The 19,982-nt window shown below is 56.9% G+C and overlaps 1 protein-coding gene across 6 annotated transcripts in view; it reads right to left on the bottom strand.

Moving 5' to 3' along the window:
- Window positions 1-19,982, bottom strand: part of OSBP2 (oxysterol binding protein 2) — a 128,754-nt gene that overhangs the window by 8,530 nt on the left and 100,242 nt on the right. For all 6 annotated transcript variants that reach the window (XM_035898422.1, XM_035898421.1, XM_035898417.1 and 3 more), the window contains 4 exons: window positions 6,957-7,155; window positions 4,962-5,079; window positions 4,179-4,245; window positions 3,603-3,770 (listed from right to left, as the gene is read on the bottom strand). In XM_035898422.1, coding sequence (XP_035754315.1) covers window positions 3,603-3,770; window positions 4,179-4,245; window positions 4,962-5,079; window positions 6,957-7,155 — 552 coding nt within the window. The remainder of the gene's footprint in view (window positions 1-3,602; window positions 3,771-4,178; window positions 4,246-4,961; window positions 5,080-6,956; window positions 7,156-19,982) is intronic.

Below are 19,982 nucleotides of genomic sequence, written 5' to 3'. Positions count from 1 at the left end.
CGGAGGAGGCTTCAAAGTGCCCAATGTGGCAGAGTCAACCCCTCCCCTGGGGAGATTATTCCAATGGGTGACTGTTCTCATGGCGAAAAAATTCCCTCTCGTGTCCAGTCAGAATCTCCCCAGGAGCAACTCGTGTCCATTCCCCCTTGTCCTCTCCATGGGACTTCTTGTGGAAGGGGAGTCTCCATCTTCCTTGTACCCACCCCTTAGGTACTGGTGTGTGGTGATGAGATCCCCTCTGAGCCTCCTTTGCTCAAGGCTGAACAAACCCAGCTCCCTCAGCCCATCCTCATATGGCAGGCTGCCCAGTCCTTCCCAGTCCAGTATCATCCCAGGTATCACCTTGCTTTGGTGATGGAGCACTGGTGATGCCCAAAATGAGCCTCAGCAGCCAGACCAGCTCCCTCCTGCCTCCCAGCCAGCATCCCACCAGCCCCGAGCCACAGGTGACGTGGGGCTGGTCCCTGGGCCGCCCTCCCTCGCCTCCTGGCAAAGCCACCCCCATGCCGGGCTGCAGCTCAGTTGCTCAGAAAACCTTGAAAAGCCCTGTTTTGGGGTGTCCCTGCTCCTCGGGATGCAGCCCCACAACAGCACCCGAACTGCGTCTGAGAGCTACAGGCAGCAGCAAGGCCCCACAGGGCAGGGAGCAGAGGGGCAGCTCTGTCCTGGGAGAGCCCGAATGCGCCGTGTTTCCAGCCCCAAGTCTTTGCTTTGTTGATTAGAAAACTTTGCGGTACGTTGCCAGGTTGGACAGGCTGCAAATGCCTCTGGGCAAAAACCAAACGCTTGATTTTAGCCATGTTTTTTGTTCTGAAAAGAACTGAAATATAAAAATCAATGGAATGAAGACAGAGATGCTTTGTCTCAGGAGGTCTCCTGCCTCGAACCCATGTGCAATTCACCTTTTACTTTCAGTTCAGAACAAAGAAATGCATTTCAGAAGGAGCAGATGGCGGAAGGGTGGGAGAACCACTTCTGTAAACCAAGTTACATATTTCACACTAAAGAAAACAAACCCCAGATCATTCCAATCGGGGATTTAAATATCGGGGACCTTACAGCATCCGAAAAAGAAAGAGATGTGCAGGAAGGGTAGCATCACATCCACAAAAACCCCCAAATTACAGCCAGCTCGAGATAACTCTTGGGAGAGATGCAGGCGGCACGAGAACAAAGCCAGCAGCTGCGTCCTCTCCACCAGCACTGCTCGGGCAATGGCAAAGCAAAACTTCTCCCCAGAGGAAGAAAGATGAACCCACCCAAAACACAAAAGCCCTGTTTTCTTCCTTTTCGATGCTGCAGGTTTGTTGGTTCAGAGGAAAAACGAAGGAGCGGTTTTTCAGTCCATCACCTCACCTGGGAAGGGGATGGGGTCTTGAAATGCTCCTGATTTGCCAAGAATGGGGCAAAGCACACGGAAGGAGAAGCCCCCGTCACACAACAAGCTCACCGACGGTCTCTACTATAATTAACCACATTTCCGAACAGCCCTCCCCACGGTGGCTGCTCCGCTTCCTTCCCCTCTGCTCCATTTGCCGCAACGTCAGCTTGAAAGCCCTCGTTCAGCAGCTCTGTCTCGATTCACAGAGCTGCCGGCTCTCCAGCGCTCCAAGCAAACATATTATGGAGAGGAAATTTAAATGGCTTTTGAAAGGAGATTAAATTGCCCCCTGATGCCTCACCACAGGCTGCTTTGCTTGGGATAAATCTCCTGAAGAAATGTTCCATGCAGCTGAGCTCAGAGTGCAAAGCATCCCCCTGCCTGGTATCATCCCCGATATCCAGAGAGAGGAGCTGACAGCTAGCGGCCGATGCCAGGCTGAGCCCCTTCTTTCCAACCCATAGTCCTGTTGAACAGTTTACAGAGGCAGCAGTGCTGGGAAACCAGATCTGCTTGCCCCAGGGAGGGGATGGAGTAATTACATCCCCTGAGCCGGCATCGGGGGCTGCTGTGCAGGCAGAACATATTGCTCTGAGCTTTGGACTCAGCTTTAGCAGCTCCCAGAATGATTTGATTGATAGGGAAGGTATAAATTTCCTCTCTCCAGGCACCAGCAGCTGCTAGTATTTCACATCCTGAGTTTATTTCTGTACCCATCACGCCTTTATCTGATATTGATGCTGCTGCAGAAATGCTAACGGACGGCACTGGGCTGTACAGCTTGTCTGGAAATAGCTCAAGGAAGAGACAAACTCATCGTTCTCACTCAGAGAGTGTCAGGCACTGCTTTAAGAAGAGACAAAGCACAATCAATTCAGCATCCAAGCCCCTGTAAGGAAGGGCCCCCAAAATGGCTCCAGGGCCACGGATCACACTTGCTGGGCTACTTCCACTCCAGTCAGCACCACAGTAGAGCCCCATCACCCCCAGTTGTTTTCTACAACCCTCCCAAGCTTGCCGGACTTCATGGGTTTTGGGGAAATGGATTCCTTACGATAGCACCCAGTCCCCGCAGCTCACCAGGCTGACGAAGAACCGGCAGCCTGGAAAGGGCTGGTTTGCTCCGAAAAAAGGGCTGTGGTTTTGGCGTGGGCAGCATTTCATCTGGGTGTATGAGGCACAGGGTTATTTGTCTGCAAGAATTAAACGCACATCCCACTTACCCGCTGTGGCAGCCCATGCGAGGGAGGGTTCCTCCAGACTGACCCCCGCCAGCAAACCCTCCCCTCCACCCCCGCGCAGGAAGCCGTCGCCCCAGGGAGCGAACCCAGCAGCACCCGGCAGCGCTGCACATTGCCCCCACAGCGCCTCCTTCGCTAAAAGGCTGCTCTTTGCAAGGAAAATAAAGGTGCTCTGGGTCCCTTGGGTGAAACACAGCCCTGCCGTGCTGTCGGTGCAAGTAGGGCCGCTCTCCAGGCATCGCATCCCCGGGATACACGCTGGGGAAAGCAAGATCAGCAACAAGGTCTCTTCTTCTTCTAGCCCCTGGGTGAGACACTTGAATCCTCAAGGACTCAAGGAGTCCTGGTTCTCTCCTTGCTTGGCACTGGCTGGATTTGCAGAGGACACTTGTGTCCCCTCTGCTCCAGCTCGCCCTGGCACTTGTGCGAGCAAACTGGCAGGGCCATGGGCACTCCAGGGCGCTCCACAGCCAGCATAGGAGAAGGGACCAGTCCCAAATAGAGAGCCGACCCAATTCAAACAGTCCCTAACGTAACAGCCGCGGCGTCAGAGCCGTTTACCACAAAGCAATCAGCATGACAGCTCCGTGCCGCTGAGCACAATCTCCTCCTGCCTGGCTGGTTTGGCTTTCTGGTTGTGCTGGCTCTCTGGCAGCAGAGGGATGATTTCCAGGGGCAAATAAATTGCAGGGAAAAACACAGGGCTTTGAGTCAGCAGAGCTGAGCAGCAAGGACAGACACATCAAGGCTGCATCACAGGCCTGGGGAGAACAGTGCGATGGTTTCAGAGTCCCCCAGGACAGTGTTGGCAGCCGGTGACGTGCTCCTGCTGACCTACCACAGCTCCTGGCAGGACCACCCAGAGCTGTAATCCAAATGCTTTGCACAGCCAAGAGCCATGCCCGAACTAAACCCTCAGCACCAGCATCACAGCAGCACGCTCCGGGCTGGCCCTCAGCACCTGGGACACGCTCACTTACGGGCATGGGGATCTTGGAGAGCTCTTTGCCGATGCAGTTCTTCATGATGCTCCAGAGGTTAAGGCTGTAGTTGGGTTTGTCGGGGATGCGAGTCCTTCTCCTTTTCTTCGGCAGGAGATCTTTGCAAGTGGACTCATTGTAGCTGCTTTGATTTGAGCTTTCAAAGACCTGTGGAAGCAAGAGAAGAAACACAGGACTAAGCTGGACTCACCCAGCACAACCCAAACGCTCCCCAGAGCAGCAACTGCAGTGTGCGCTCATGCTGGGGAGCATCGCACCAGTGATGCTCCCAGGGCGCGGGGGAAATAACGTTCTCCAGGGCACGGGGGAAATAACGTTGCAATTTCCCCCCAACGCTTTCCTGCTTCCCTCAGAAGGGCGTTTGGGGTGCTGCTGTAAGACTGATGAAATCTGTCCCCCTCACCATGGCTCAGAGAGCAACCAACTCTGCTCCATCCTGGAGGTGCGGGAAGGACCCAGACAGAGAGTCCCTCCCACACCCTCCTCCTCTCTCGCTCCTCTCCCCTGGTTTCATCCTGCCGGGACCGTCCCTCCCACTCTGCCCAGCCAACTCACACTGTCCTCCAGGGTCCAGTCCTCGGGGTGGCCCTCGCTGGCCCCACTCAGGTTACTGCCCGAACGCCTGTGGGGAAGAAAGTACCAACTGGAAAACAGGAGCAAGGGCAGAGAGGAGAGAAGAGCCAGCGTTGGTTAAGCACAGCCACCATCACCATCGCAGAGCACCTCCCTGCACCACCCCAGGGTGCTCCCAGGAAGGCCACAGGGTGATGGAGGCTGTTGGGAGGGGATGTTCAGCGCGGGGTGTACCAGCCCAGGGGCCAAGAGCCCCTGCGTTTGCCAGTGAGCCCAGTGGTGTGACCACAGTTTAGACCTCAGGACCTCCAGCCCAGGCAGATGGCCGGGGAGGTGTAACAGCAGGTCAAGGCAGACGAAGGCAAGGTACTCCCCGCTTCTGCCCCGTGCTCCAAGGGATCTCCCTCCAAGTCCCTGTCCAGGCTCCCCTCAAGCCCACTTCAGCTGCTGGGGAAGAGGACTCAGCTTTACCGCAGCACGGGCTCAACACCTGCCCTTCCTCACCTGCTTTGCTATAGCTGGCGCCATCCTCAGCCTCGCTCACTCCAGGAACACAAGAGCAGCCGGGCGCAGTACCGAGCCCTGGGCGAGGCAGCCCGTTTGCTGGGGGACATGCACACAGAATAACCCTCTGCAGGAGAAGTGCTGCCCTCGAGCCCAAGCATGACGCTGGGCAAACCATCTCTGCCCTGCTTTTCCCGCACTCGCAGCAGGTTTCTCCAGATTGCACCGTGCAATGCATGGTCCTGGGGCAGGGGCTCGTACCTGTGGTGCTTGGGGTCCGCAGTTACAGTGATAAAAGCTGGTGCATCCTCCATGGCATCGAAATACTCTGTCTCTTCATCTTCATCACTGGCCTCTCCTTTGGCAGACTGCACACTCCCTGTTGCCACAAAGGGTTTGAGATGCTCGGGTGCTGCCGATCCCCTTTCGAATCCACCAAGCACGAGCCTGTCCCCAGAGCCCACCCTTCTCCCGCTCTGTCCCCTCCAGCGCTGGCTCCCTTTACAGCTTGGCCCACTCCTCTCCATCCCACATCACGACAAGAGGATGCCGCACCGGTTTCCAGCTCCTAAGAGCAAGGACGTGCCCTGGCAGTGTGTGTCCTGCTTCCCAATCCGGGCACGCAAGGCTTCCCTGCTGTGCTCAGGAGCACCTCCAAAAACACCACCAGGGGCTGCCTGAGCCAGATGCACAGGCACGACTCGCACACCCAACCGACACCTGACATGGCTGCCACTCCAGCACCGCCCCGTCTGCCAGGAAGTCTGGTTTGGATTAAAATGGGGGGGAAAAAAAAAAGTCACATGTTTCAGGTGATGCTCAGAGGGCCTTCCCAAGTGCCAGGTTTTCCAGTGCCGCGATTAGAAACGTGTCTCTTCCCTGCTGCGGTGGGAGAGATCGCTACAAAGCCAGAGGGAGGCATTAATTGCGGTGACTTTTGAGACCTGGTGCAGTTTCCCTGCTCCTGCCCTTGCTGCGCTGCTCCCCGAGCGCAGCCTCACCGCAGGCTTCACCGCTCCGCCACAAAACCACCGCTCGAGCAGCCACTCCGAGCTGCCGAGCAGCCACAACAGTGCAGGGCACATGGCAGAGCTGACCACCTCTCCCAGGGTCTCTGGGTGGTATCGCTGCTCTGGCAAGGGGGATGCCACAGGTGGCCAACACAGCATAGCTGAGGCCACATGGAGGGACCAGAACAGCTGCCCCAGCTCCAGCCGCCTGGCCGCAGCAGCCCGACAGGCTCAGCAGTTGGCTTGGCTTTCCGGCAGGGTTTGGCAACCTCCGTCCCTGCACTGTCCCCACACACCCTGCGATGGGGCCGGGCCGGATTTGTGCCGGTCCCTACTGTGATTTCCCCCCTGCCCTCCCCAGCTGCGCCACAGAATCACAGAATCACTGAGGTTGGGAAAGCCCTTTAAGCTCATCAAGCCCAGCCGTTCCCCTAACCCTGCCATCCCACCACTAAACCCTGGTCCTAAGCACCTCGGCTGCCCGGCTTTTAAATCCCTCCAGGGATGGGGACTCGACCCCTTCCCTGGGCAGCCCCTTCCAGTGCTTGACAGCCCTTGTGGGGAAGGAATTTTTCCTGATATCCAATCTAAAGCCCCCTAGCGCAACTTGAGGCTGTTTCCTTGAGGCGATACAAGAACGAGGGCAGCACCTGGCACTGCCATCACAACAGCTGCTATTCTCTCCCTCGAGTCTATATATCCTTTAAAAATAAGGCATTATTTGCAGTTTTTGGCTAACAGGCTGTAACTAACGCCTCCTGCAGGGAAGGAGATTTGGCACAAATATGCAAAGCTATTCTGATTTCATTGCCCAATAACTCTTGCAACCAGCAAATGAGCTCTGGCTGTGCCACCGCCACCCTGCACAGGGGACCCTGGGCTTCCTCTGAGCACCGTGGCTGCACTCCAGCAGCCAGAGGTGTGCTGGGTGAGGGTTAAAGCTATTGAAATATACTGAAACAGCACGAGCAAGCTGGGGACAGGGCCCTCTCCTGCATCCATATCTTAGGGACATCCAAGTCCCCAAGCGAGGAGGAGGACAATTAGGGACAATTATGGCATAATGGGATCCATTAAAAAAAAATCAGGGGCATAGAGGTCATTGCCTTGTGCATCCTTCCCATCGCCGCCGACTCGCTGGGAGCAATAGAGCAGAAAGCCCCCATCCATCCAGGGGTTCCCACAGGGCTCTGCCCCTGTAACAGCCCCCAGCCCTGGCCCCGCAGCCCGGCCCGCTGGCGCTCACCCTTGGCGGTGCTGGTGATGCCGGTGCTGCTGGAGGACAGGCCAGGGGCCCCGCGGCAGGCTCGCTCCAAGCTGTTGTGCTGCTTGGCTAACTGCTCGATGGTCTCCTCCAGCCGGATCCTCTGCTCCCGCTCATACTGCAGCGCCCGCTGCCATTTTCGGCTGTGAGTTTCGGCCAAGTCCAGGAAATCACGGCAAGCCTGGAGGGGAGGAAGGGACACATCAGCACCTGGCACAGCCCTGGCAGCCCAGGAGCTCATCATGGAGCCAGTGTTGGGACATGGCTCCCCACCACTCTCTCTCCTCCTGTATCAGGACCCCAGGGCTTTGCACAATGCCCCGTATCCCCAGGGCTAAAACCAGTTCAAGTCTGCCCATCCAAACCTGAATCATCTCTGAGGAGATGGCTGCAACGTGGATGACTGCTCAGAGTCCTCGAAGCCTTCATGACGTCCCATTTCCCGCAGCAGCCTGGCTCACCGTGCCCCAGCCCCGCAGCCTGTTCCTGTCCCCAGTCCCATTGCCAGCCCCCAAGAGCCCAGGCCGGGCTCACACGAACCTCAGCCAAGCCCAGCCCTTCGGGGATGCCCTGAGATCTTGAGCAGCCACCTCCATCCCCAAACCTGCAGATGAGGAGGAGCTGGACAGGAGAGTGGTCCCCAGGGTGACAGCCACAGGAGAGGATGCTCAAGCTGGGAGCCGGCATGCCCTTTGCTCCCAGGAGGCAGAGAGGGAAGATGCCCTCCTCGTCCCCAGAGCTGCACAGCCCAGCAGGGAGCAAAGGGCCTGGCCTGGCCCCCGTAACATCTTCACCATGGCCAAAAGCCCTCTCCTCTCCCCATGGGCCCTCGGGACCCACACAGACACGCTGGGCGCAAGGGAAGGAGGGCTCAGGGGATGCACTAAGCTGTGCCTTGCAGGATGCACAGCATCCCTGTCCCATGCCAGCAGGTATGGGAAAGTGGGGACACCATGACCTAGGCTGATAGGAGAACCCCTTGGAGGCATTGACCTCGGCATCACTGCGATTGCGGGCATCGCCCAGCCCCAGTGGGACCTTTCCAGGCGCGGGACGTCCGCTCAGGGCCAGGGCACTGCCAGCTCCCGCAAGCTGCCCTTCTGCTCTCTGACAGGAGTGAGCCAGCCCTCAGAGCTCTGGGTGTAGGTTATTTTTCATATTAGACTGAAACACTGAGTGCCCTTGGCTTTGCCGCTTCCCTTGGAATCAACCCTATGCGAGGCTGAGCACAGAGGCACCTCCTCCTCCCACCCCTAAAAACCTGCAAGTTGGGACACGCTAAACTACTTCTTACATTTAAAAGTAGGAAAATACCATTTTTATGGCAATTCTGTAAGAGTCTGGAGGAAGACCGGCACTTTGCAGGTCTGTGCTTCGGTTAGCTCCAACTCATCGCTGCACCAAGGGTATGGTCGTCTTTAGATAAATACTGGTCTGGGAAACTCAAAACTAGTCAAAAGGATTAAAACCAGAGAGTTCTGCACATCTGTCAGGCCTCCAACCACCCCCAGGACGCTGTTATTTTCCGTTTCCATCTACCTGGATTTCGCATGTGATTGATTCAGCTCTTGGCAGGTTACTCTGAATTTGGGCTGCAGGTGGCACCTCAATCTTGAGGTGTCTCCTGGTCAAGCAACAGACTCGGGGCTTCAACTTCCATGACCGGGCCTGATTTTACCAGGATTTATCAAAGAAAACCTCCGCTTCATCAGTTCTTCATCAAATCTCTGCTTTGGATAGGAGCAGGATTTGAGTCTTGTCCAGGGAAAGAAGTTTTTTCCTTTAATAACATCAGAAGCGAATCGCGAGGGAAGCGACACAAAACATCAGGTTTCCGTATTTTTGGTGAAGAAGCACAAAGATAAAGGAACAAATATTCCAGGATAATAAAGCGAAATGCAGGAGGGGTGTGTGTGCGTCCAGGGGCACCCTGACCACCCCCACGCCCCCCAGGAGCTCACGGCCATCCCCAGCCTCACCCCAAGGAGCCCCCGGTCGCGGGAAGAGGCAGGAACCAAACTCAGAGCAGATAAATGAAGGACAAACACGCGTTTGTGCCCGTCCTTTGGAAAAAAAACCAATCAGTGTAGCCCATCATATTTAAAAAGATGGTTTGCTTTCTATTCACCTCTGGTTTCTTTTGCTTTCCAATATCACAGAATCACAGAATTGTTTGGGTTGGAAAAGCCCTTTAAGCTCACCAAGCCCAACCGTTCCCCTAACCCTGCCATCCCACCACTAAAGGCTCCCCTCTCCTCTCAGGCAGCTGTAGGAAGCAATAAGGTCTCCCCTCAGCCTCCTCTTCTCCATGCTGAACACCCCCAGCTCCCCCAGCCGCTCCCCAGCAGCCTTGGGCTCCAGACCCCTCCCCAGCTTTCTTGCCCTTCTCTGGACATGTTCCAGCAACACAACGTCTTTCCTGTAGCGAGGGGCCATAGAGAATCATAGAATCCCAGGTTGGAAGGGACCTCAAGGATCACCCAGCCCAACCTTTCTGGGCAAGAGCACAGTCCAGACAAGATGGCCCACCACCCTCTCCAGATGAGGCTTCAAAGTGCCCAATGTGGCAGAATCAACCCCTCCCCTGGGGAGATTATTCCAATGGGTGACTGTTCTCATGGCAAAAAAATTCCCTCTCGTGTCCAGTCAGAATATCCCCAGGAGCAACTCGTGTCCATTCCCCCTTGTCCTCTCCATAGGACTCCTTGTGGAAGGGGAGTCTCCATCTTCCTTGTACCCACCCCTTAGGTACTGGGACGTGGTGATGAGCCTCCTTTGCTCATGGTTGAACAAACCCAGTTCTTCCAGCCTGTCCTCATATGGCTGAGAGAGGCTTCTAGGCCTTGGATTACCTTGGTGGCCCTGCTTTGGACCCCCTCCAGCCTGTCCACATCTTTTTTTGTACAGCGGGGACCAGAACTGGACACAGGATTCCAGGTGTGGCCTGACCAGCGCTGAGCAGAGTGGGATGATGACTCCTTTATCTCTGCTGGCAATGCCCTCGTTGATGCCCCCCAGCACCCTGTTGGCCTTCTTGGCCGCAGTAGCCCACTCCTATGGAGCATGTTGGCCACCAGGACCTCCAGGTCCCTTCCCACAGAGCTGCTCTCCAGCCAGGTGGATCCCAGTCTGTGCTGCGCTCCTGGATTGTGTTTTCCCAGGTGTAAGACCTTACGTTTGTCTGTGTTGAACTTCATAAGGTTCCTGTTAGCCCACTCTTCCAGCCTATCCAGGTCTTCCTGCAGGGGGGCTCTCCCTTCCGGAGCGTCTACTTCCCCACTTAATTTGGTGTCATCTGCAAACTTCATCAGGCTACACTTGACCCTGTTATCCAGATCGCTTATGAAGATGTTGAATAACGTTGGGCTCAACACCAATCCCTGGGGGGATCTGCAGCACGGAAGGACCTGACCCGATGTTTGTGTTCCCTCCATCCCCCATTGCTCCCACTGCACAGAGCTCAGCCCACAGGCAGGTTTCTGCAGGATCAGTCCCAGCATCAAACTGGTTGGGGTAAATTTAAACCCACAGACCATGCTCTTGCAAACCTGCTATTTTTTTCCAGAGCGGAGAGGTATATGCATGTGTCCCAACGGCGATCTCCAACATCCATCAGTCTTCAGCATCGTTAAGGCTCTCTAATGAAACACAGTCACATGTGGTTTTGCTAGGCAGAGATAATTCAGCTGAAAAGCCTTTGCAAGCTCTGAACAGGGGCTCGTCCTACGGCGTCAGCTTCTCAGCCTCAGGATTTCCATCTGCGGCCATCGGCGACTCCAAGAAGCAACCCAGCGGTGCCGTCTTGCGATGGAGATGCCTATCTGCCCAAGATCACGAAATATTCCCCTGTGAGCACCACACTGCAGTGGCATTAAGGCTGTATCGTTAGCGAGGGGAGCGGGTGGAAATGCACCCAGGAGAGGAGAAGGGCAGAGCCCTTCACACATCCTCAGTGCCACCACCAGCAATGCGGCTCCTGCAAGCTTGGAGCAAGGCAGCAGGGCCCCCCGCTTTGCCGTTTCCCTGATGGCAGGCAGGGAGGTGTCAGGGTCCTGTCCCCCCAAATTCCTAGCTGTGCACCCATCCTACACCCCCCCCAGCCCGATGGGGACCACCCAGCTCCTCCTCACGTGAGCCACAGACCCCGCGGGGCTGCGTGGATGGGCCCAGGGAGTGGTGAGAACCAGACTGCAGATTCTCAGGGTGCTTGGCACTGCATTTTCACCTTGTTCTCCAGAAGCAACTCAGCTCCGCTCCCCACCCCAAAAAGCCCCGCTGGCAGCCAGCCACAGCCACAAAGCCCGCGGGCAGCCCCTGCCCTGGTGCCTTCAGACCCAGCTTTGAGCTGAAGCCTCCTGCCAGTTAAAACCAACCCATGGCCCGAGCTGGCACTCTAGCTTATTTTATTATGCTGATGCATTGCGATAAGAGGATGAAACCACAAGGGCAAGTAATGAGATAGCGGCTGTGACCTTCCCAGCCCGGCAGAGCTCATTATCTGCTCCAAGCGTCCCTCTCTGCGGGCAGCCTGCACGTAGTGGGCACAGAAATACCCATTTTGGCACAGCTTACTGGCACCAAGGATGGAAACTGCCGGCTGTCCCTGGCTCAGGGGGCTGACCGTTTTAAAACGATGCACTAGGAGATCACCTGTAATTATCCTGCTGCAATTAAATGCAGTTTGTAAGGTATTATGGTAAATTAAGGGAAAAGGAGGTAATTACAGAGGAGCCACGTGAGGGCAGCCCTCCGGTGCGTCACCTGGGAGCTGCGGGATGCGGAGGAGAAATCACTCCATCAGTCGATGGAAATCAACGTCCTAAATGAAAATCACAGCAGATAAAACCTTGGGTCCTCCCAACCCAAGGCTGCTGAGCTTCACGGAGGATCCACGCTGTATCCTGAAGGGATAAAAAAAACCCCCACGTGACAGAGAAGTGGTCATCAGAATTGCCGACTTTCTCCACCAAACATGGGGGGGGGTTTGGGGAGGCGACCGGGTTGGTCCCTGCGCTGCCCCAGACCCTGCCGGAGGCAGCGGTATCCCCATGTGGCAGCTCGGGACGATGCTTGTTCCTGCCAGCATCCCCCAACTTGCATCTGTGTGGGTTTAGGGGCCAGCTGGGGTGCGTGCAGGGTTTATTCCCTGTTTTTGAAAGGGCCTTTCTGCAGCTTCTTCCCCTGTAATTCAGTGGCCGGCACAAGCGCCCTGCCCGTGGTCTGGCCCAAACCACCACACCCACAGAGCATCCGGATCAACCCGGGCAAGCGCCACGCTTGCTCACTGGAAGAGAAGCGATGCCGAGGGCGTGACAGGAGAACGTCCCACAAGGAAGATCCCCCCACGCTCAGCCCCCCAGCTGCCAGCAGCAGCCAAGCAAATTAAAGTTATTCATTTGGTTTTATACTTTCTACAGCCAGACAGGGCAGGGCTGCTCACCGGAGGCAGGAGTAGTACTGAGCAGGGCTCGGGGTACATTTTTCCACCGCCATCTCTATCGACAGAGCTCACTCCTGAGCCAAAATGTGCACCAGACCCCCAGCGTGGAGCTGGGGCAGCACCAGCCCACGAGCTCCCAGGACTGCAGTGAGCCGGGGCGAGCAGCTCAGGCGTGGGCAGCTCCCCCAGGGAGGTCGGTGTCGAAGGGAAATGAACCCCAACCCTCATCCCGGGCTTGGCTGTCTGGGCTTCCTCAACCCCCACGGTTGCTTGCGTGGTCCATGAGGAGCCAGGTCTCAGCCCGAGACGTCTTGGCCACATCTCAGCTCCACGCTGGCTCACCGCCCAGCAGGGAATCCCAGCCCATTTGGGGGCTCAAACAACCCCCCACACCCTCTTTGGCCAAGGCTGACCTTTCCCCAAAGACAAAGAAACAGCAAACACGGCTGCAACCCAACAAGCTCTGTGGCCCCGTCCTCCCCAGCCATAGGCAGCAGTCATTAAAACGCCGCTGGCTGCTGCCCTCCATGGAAGGATGTGACGCGACTTTTGGTTCCCGCTTGCAAAAGCCCAGAGAGCTGCACCTTCCCCTTAGACCCACCTTCCTCTTCCAGCACCTTCCCTTTGCGCACGCTGTCCCCATCCCCCCGAGATGCAGGAAGGAGCCCACAGATGCACCACACGGGAGCCGGCACGGCACCGCTGCTCTGTGCAGGGACACAGGCAAGGGCAGGCCACCGCTCCCAAGGGAAACAAATCCGGAAGGAAACTGTTCAGAAGGCTCCTCCGGGACCAGTCAGCCAGGTCCCCCACTCTGGGCCGGGACAGCTTTGCCACCGCTCTCGGTGACATCCATCACCGAGATGCTTTTTCCAGCTGGCTGAGCACCACCAGCTCCCCGGGGTTTTTTGGTGCCACTGTGGAGCAAGAAAACATGGCCAGGAAAATGGTCCTGGAAGAGACGGGAGCGCAGTGAAGTGGGAGGTGGGGTTGGAAAGGGGGATGTCCTGCCAGGTGAGGGTTCGGAGGATGATGGTGAGACCCTGAGCAGCGAGCGGCCCTGTGGGGAAGGGCGGAAGGAAGAGCAACATTCACCGAGTGCAACAGCCGGAGCAGGAGGCGGCGTGACGGCAGGATGCTCTCTGCATGCCTTCCCGCACTCAGAGCCGCAGCAGAAGCCGGGACAGGTGGCAGGCAAAGCCCCAGAGCTGCTGCTTCAAAGCCCAGAGCCTCCCACCAGCAGCCCCAGTGCAGGATTTGCAACAGCCCACACCCGGCTGTGCAGGATCCGGCCCGCGGGTGACACCAGCGTGCTCCAGCACCGCAAGAGGCACACGAAATACCTGCTCTAGGATTTTCGGAAAGCAGTCAGGCTCTACGGTCCCTGGGATGGGGCTTTTGCAAGTGCAGTGCCCAGCACCCTGGTTTCTGATTGCTCCTCTGCAAATGGGTAAAACAAGTCAGGCTGTCACCTGTTGCTGCTTGCACCCCAAACAGCAGCACCCAGCTTGCACCAGCTACAGGCTGGGGTGTAGCTGGGATCTTGGGGTGCTCTGCAAAGCTCCTGTTAATGCAGGGGCAGCTGGCAGACACCCTTGCACAGCCCAGGGCAGGACTTAACCCCCAGGCTCTTTAGTGTCAGCTCTCAATGCACCATTAGCAGGCATCTGCTCAGCACCACGGGCATCCTGGCAAGGGAGAGCTAGTAACTGCAAAAACAGGGATCTCCGCACAGCCCTCTGATCGGTTTTCTTGGATGTTTGTGAGAGAGGATTGCAAATCTGCTCTCCACAGGGCAGCAGAGGAGGCTCAGGCATTGCTGCTGCTGCAGGGACCCAGCAGCCGCCGGGTTTCCAATAGGCACCGTGCTGCTTCGGCACGGGGTGCAAGCAAAACGTGGAGCAGCTTCCCGTCTCTGCGCAAATCACCTTAAATCTCAGCCACTGCGACTGCAAAAACTTTTTGAAACGCAGCCGCCTGGGAAGCCCTGACACAGCACCAGCACCGTGGGGGTCCGTCCTTGCTACCGGGGACCCCGTGGAGGGCACCAAGAGCTGGGAGACTCCCAGGGGACCCCAATCCCGAGGGTTTGTCTCTTCTCCGGCAAGGATCCGGCCCAGATGAAAGAGGCGGAGATGCAGCTCAGTGCAGGAGATGAAGGGTGGGAGATGCTCTCCCTGCTGTCAATGCCTCATCCACACCAGTGGTGCCCTGGGACCCCCGTCCATGCTCCAGCCATGCCCAAAGCAGCACTAAGGGCGATGCTGCAGCACCTCGACCCACTGGGGCAGCCAAGGAGGACCAGCTGCAGCAGGAGATGTGGTGACAGGGTCCCCGGACAAGCTCTGACCCAGGGAAGGAGATAAATCCCTCCGTGCCCCTACTCTGCTGAGTCCTGACCTGGAATGGGTTTGACTTGCTGCTCTGCACTGGGCTGGGATGAATCCAGGCTCCACTGCCCTCCTGTGCCACTGACCCTGCTGCAACAGCTGAGCTGGCGCCCAGAGTTTGGGCTGAAAGCATCCACAAGCTGCTCACCCTCATCATCCCCCCGCCTTCTCCTGTTTCAGGAGAAGCCAGGGGCCAAAGGGCCAGGGAGCCACCCACCTCCCCCCGAGTTCCCCCCTCCAACAGGGGCTGGGAGCACGCAGGGGGAGCCCAGACCTTCTGCTTCACCGCTCGTGCACCACCGCTCCCCACCTCCATCGGTGGGCTGCATCATGTCATCCCCAACAGCGACAGATCTTGCAAAACGCCCAGGATAAAGGTGGGCTGCCGTTTTCAGCAGCAGCAATCGTCCCTCTGTGGGCAGCCAAGGAGCAATGGGATGGCCCAACCGGTGACACTGGAGGGACACTAAGCGGCTGCCTCGGGCCAGTCCTGGTGCAGACTAAGGTGAGGACAGGGGACAGGAACCCAGCTGAACCTCCAGCATCCCTGGTCATCGCTCATTCATTTCATTAATCCCCCCCAACTTAGAGGTGCAAACAATTCCAGGTGCCGAGCAGGAGCAAGACCTCGAAATCCAGCTTATAAAACCCTTATGGAGCGGTGGCTAAATTTAGTTAAAGCTGAACCTGATTTGGGTTGTAAGCAAGACGCAGCTGCAAATCCACGTTATGCCAGGGTAGGGACACAGGCCACCCTCGCAAAGGTCAGTAGACAGGAGGCAACTTGATGAGCAAGGGAGAGCGCAGCTGCTGGCTTGCAGGATGAAAGCAATTCCCCAGTGAGCAGCAAGGCCAGGGCATCGAGGCTAAGCACATCTAAGAGCACAGCCTTCGTACAGGTATCCCCATCATCATCCTCAGAGTTTACCCACCCCACAGCTGCCTCGCAGCGTGGGGTGAGACTATGTCACACCCCATGTGCTCGTGTCCCCCTGAGCCAGCGCTGCCGCAAGGCTGTGTTTTAGCAGCGCCTGGGTGCACAGGGGGCTTGGCCAGCACCAACATTTGCTCCGGTCCCGCACAACAGCGCTGCTCCTACCCCCAGGCCAGCCAGGGACGGGGCACAGTGGCACTGTGCAGGCAGGGCTTCAGGGAGCCACCAACCCCACGGAATGGGGTTCAGCACGAGGGCAGTCGGCTGCTTTCAGCATCTGCTGGAGAAAAAGGTGATTTCCCCCTCCCGTCCTGCCCTGCCTGCACAAACTGTCCGTGCTGTCCTCCTCCAAAGGGCAACCCTCAGCAAGCAGGAGGAGAGGGACCAGCAGAGAGGATGCTGTGCCCGTCCCCACACCCCACAGGGAGACTGGGTTTAACCCTCTGACACCCCAGATGCTGCCTTCCCCTGCACAGAGGAGACAGCGGGGTAGAGGAGGTGGTACAACGTGTCCCAGCTTTTCCCACTGAGCCGGATGGAATCCCAAAATCCAACCGCTGCAGCCCAGAGCCCACACCATTTCTCGGCATCGTCGCAGCCCAGAGTTGGGGGTGGAGAGCAGCGGCGAAGATGCTCTCCCGCTCTGCAAGCAAGCTTGGTCGAAAACAATTAAGGCAGCGAGGCAAAGAGGCAGAGCTGCTTCAGCAGCCCTGAACGTCCCAGCCAGCGCTTACCCCTTGTCGTCTTGTAATTCTGGCAGATCACCAGCAACTAAAGATAACAGCAAGCTCCATCCACCTGCGGTACAGGCACAAGGTCCCAGGGATGGCCAGTGTTACTTGTAACCGGGAGGGACGGAGGTGACTTCTCCTCCTCTCCATGGCTGGAGCAAGTTGTTTTAGCAGCTCCTAATCCAGCATTGGATGCTGGGGCTGCAAATCACTGTAAAGACAAGGAGGCAGAGCCAAAGTGAACAAAGAACACCGAGACCAAGTTCATAGGCTTGAAAGCATAAATGATCACATCAGGTCTGAACCACGGGGGGATGTGACAACCTCTCAGGGAAGTCCCAGCAAGGCTGAGCATTTCACTACCTCCAAGGCAATGCTGATGGATGCCAGGGAATGCACTCAAACCTGCAGTACCACCTGAATGTCCTGCAGGAACAGCCCTACGAATGTAACCTTTGGGGAGGGAAAAAACTATCAGGGAAGCGCTCGCTGTTCTGGGAGTAACATCTCCTGCTCCGCAACAGCCCCTTCCTTTGCCTGCATGGGACAAGGACCACTTCATCACCCAGGAGTGACAGGAGAGAAGGCAACCACCAGATGCGTTCAATCATCTCTTTTTGAACAGTGAATTATCCAGCAAGAGGCGTCACTTCATTCATCGGGGAGGGGGGGGAAGCGTCTGGTGCCTCGGAGATAAGTGCTCCCTTCCTTCCTGGAGTCATCAAAACCCTGGGACACATCTGTGCTGCTGCTTCTGCAAAACAGTCCCCCAGGGGACGGGCGATTTCCGAGCCTCTTTTTAGCTCTGAACACATTCACACCCTGTCAGCACTCCAGGTGCATGGCACGGCATCAAAATGTGCTGTTTGGATTCAGAGCGGTCAGGGTACGCTGAGCATTTGCCCCACGAGAGGGTTAATTTGTCTTGATCCCCCACCAGAACACTCTGAGCAGAAAGCAAAAGGGAAAATACAAGGATGGAGTCAGCCTGAATCCCAAATCATCTCGCACAGACAGTCGGATCACAACAAGACGTGGTTTTGAGTGTATTCATCTGCCATGACAGCGATGGTACCCGCAGCCGTGCCGGTGGCCCAAGGCCAGGCTGGCTGGACACCACCAGAAGCAGCAGCACAGGGAAACATCCAGATCAACACACACTGCTTAAATAACAGCAAATCTGTCCCAAATCCTTGGAGTGACCCTCAGCCGGCTCACAAGCAGCCTGGCTGTCTGAAGGAGGAGGATGCAGCCGTACCGAGAGCTGCTTCTTGCCTTGCTGGTGGCGAGAGCCTGAAAGAAGGCGCTGGGATGAGCCTCACCAGGTCATGACACCACGAAAAAATAAGGTGGCATTGCATAAAAACCCATGAGGGCTGAAGGTGTAAGTTCGATGCCGAAAATCATCCCACTCCCTATTGATTTTCTTTCCATATTTCTAAGTGTTACCTTGGAAGGAGCTTTACATCCAGGCAGAATGGGCGCTACAGGAATGCACAACCATGGAAAAGCTCATTCATGCCCCAGCGGAGAGTGGGAAGACACGAGAGCAGGGCAGGCTCCAGCCCACCTCTCGGTGACCTGCAGCACGCACCACATGCTGCCCATGTCAGCGTCTCAGCAAGACCCCCACCACTCACCCACGGGGCTCCCAAAAGCACTGATGGCCCCGTTCCAGGTGGCACCTTATGCCCCAGCAGCGCCTGTTTCTCTCGGGGCACCAAGGATTCCCTGAGAGTCAGAAATGTCCAAGACTGAGACATCCAAGATGGAGAGGTCCAAAATGGAGACACCTACACTTGGGTGGGAGTCGGATCCAGTCTCCTGGTTGTGTCTCTGGGAGTTTTATTACCTTATCGTGTTATTTTGGGCCATCTGCCTGAATCCCACAAAGACACCAGTGTTCCCTGCCATGAGGCAGGCTCAGTACTGCTTACCCAACCAAACACACCAAAGAGGCCCTCACCCCAGGTCCAAAGCAGCAGATCCCGGCCAGGGCTGGCGCTGGCACGACAGCCAGATGCAGCCTGCAGCAAGCACTATTATGGACATGTAATCTACCCCATGCAATAAAGAGAGGATTAGTGTGAAACAGGGGCAAATCCGCTAGCACGGCTCTAATCCCGTACCCATGCAGCCTTTATGCAGGCTACCAAATCGGTAATCCTCACGTACGCGGCACGATAAAAGGAAATTTTCATTGTGGCTCTGAAAGCAGAATAAGCCAACGCTGCCCACGGGTTATGGACCAAAGCAATGCCAGCCAGGAGCTGTGACCTGGGAAAGACACAGGGTCTGGTTTCCAAAGCACCGTGCTCTGGTGGAAAAACAACTAAGGCGTTTGCTGGATGCTTCGGCGTGCCAGCGGTTCTGCCCCCTTCCACCCCAAACCTCGCCAAGCAGCACCCGGCAGCCTCCGCTGGCCATGCCAGAGGGTTTGTCGGGGCACCACAGTGTGCCAGGACCAGTACAGATGATGCACAGGGAGCTGAGATGTCGCGCTGGGACCTCCTGCTGCAGAGTGGCCAGCCCAGAATCGTGCCCTTGCAGGGTCTCCCTGCTCTCCTTCGGCAACACTCGTGTCTTTGGCTTCCCCTTTTGATGCTCTTACCCGCCTGGCCAGCAGCGGAGCCAAAAATTGCCTCCCTGGGAAGCTCCCAGCATCATCTCTTTGCCTCAGGGAGGTACCTCCAGGCAGCTGCTGCAGTTTCTTCCTTCCTGTTCACTTGCCCAAACCACCAAAAAACACCGCAGCAGTGCAGGGACCCTGGCAGGAGTCTGCAAAGCAGAGGAACCAACACCTCGAGAGTGGCTGGTCTCCACCTTTAGCGCACCTGGAGACCCGATCCTGGCTCTGGTGTGCTCAGAGAGCCCTGTCCTGCAAACGGCTCTCACAAAGAGAGATTTAATGAGGCTCTCGCTGGTGTCTGCTTCTGTCGTCTGCCTGATGGAGCGAACTCCAGGCTGGAAGAGCATCTGTCCCCAATGGCGCGGTGGGCAGCTGCGGTGGCAGCGGGCAGCTGGCAGTGCCTGCGGGCAGCTCCGACCCTGGGATCTGGAGGAAGCCACTTCACTTTGTACCAAGGTTTCAGCCTCATGTGAACACCGCTCGAGTGTAGGAGAGGTGCGACAAAAGCCGTGGCTGCCGGCAGCTCCCCTCTGTCCCACTCATCTCCCCGTGCCATAACTTCTTGGGTAAATCACTGGACAGCAGTGCTCCCATTTCAGCGCCTTCCCCTTCAACAGACACTGGAAGAAGGAACTGGGCAGAAGCATCTCAGTGCATCAGCCTGAGGCAAACGCAGCCCTTGTGATACCAGGGGCAGAATCCAAGAAGCGATTAACCCCACGACGCAGCGCTGTTTGCCCTCCCCATGTCCCCATCCTGCTCCAAGGTGCTGATGACCACCAGGCGCAGACATGCGGAGGCTGCCAGAGGACCCCAGGAGGAACGGGCAGGGCTCACCTGGCTACCGCGCTGCGTCCAAGGCCGGCGGTGATGCCCAGCTGGGC

This window comes from Egretta garzetta, unplaced genomic scaffold, assembly GCF_000687185.1.
Source record: "Egretta garzetta isolate BGI_Z169 unplaced genomic scaffold, ASM68718v1 scaffold7, whole genome shotgun sequence".
NCBI classification, from domain to species: domain Eukaryota; kingdom Metazoa; phylum Chordata; class Aves; order Pelecaniformes; family Ardeidae; genus Egretta; species Egretta garzetta.
Note: the sequence above shows the minus strand (reverse complement) of the source record. Positions and strands in the feature narration are given on the sequence as shown.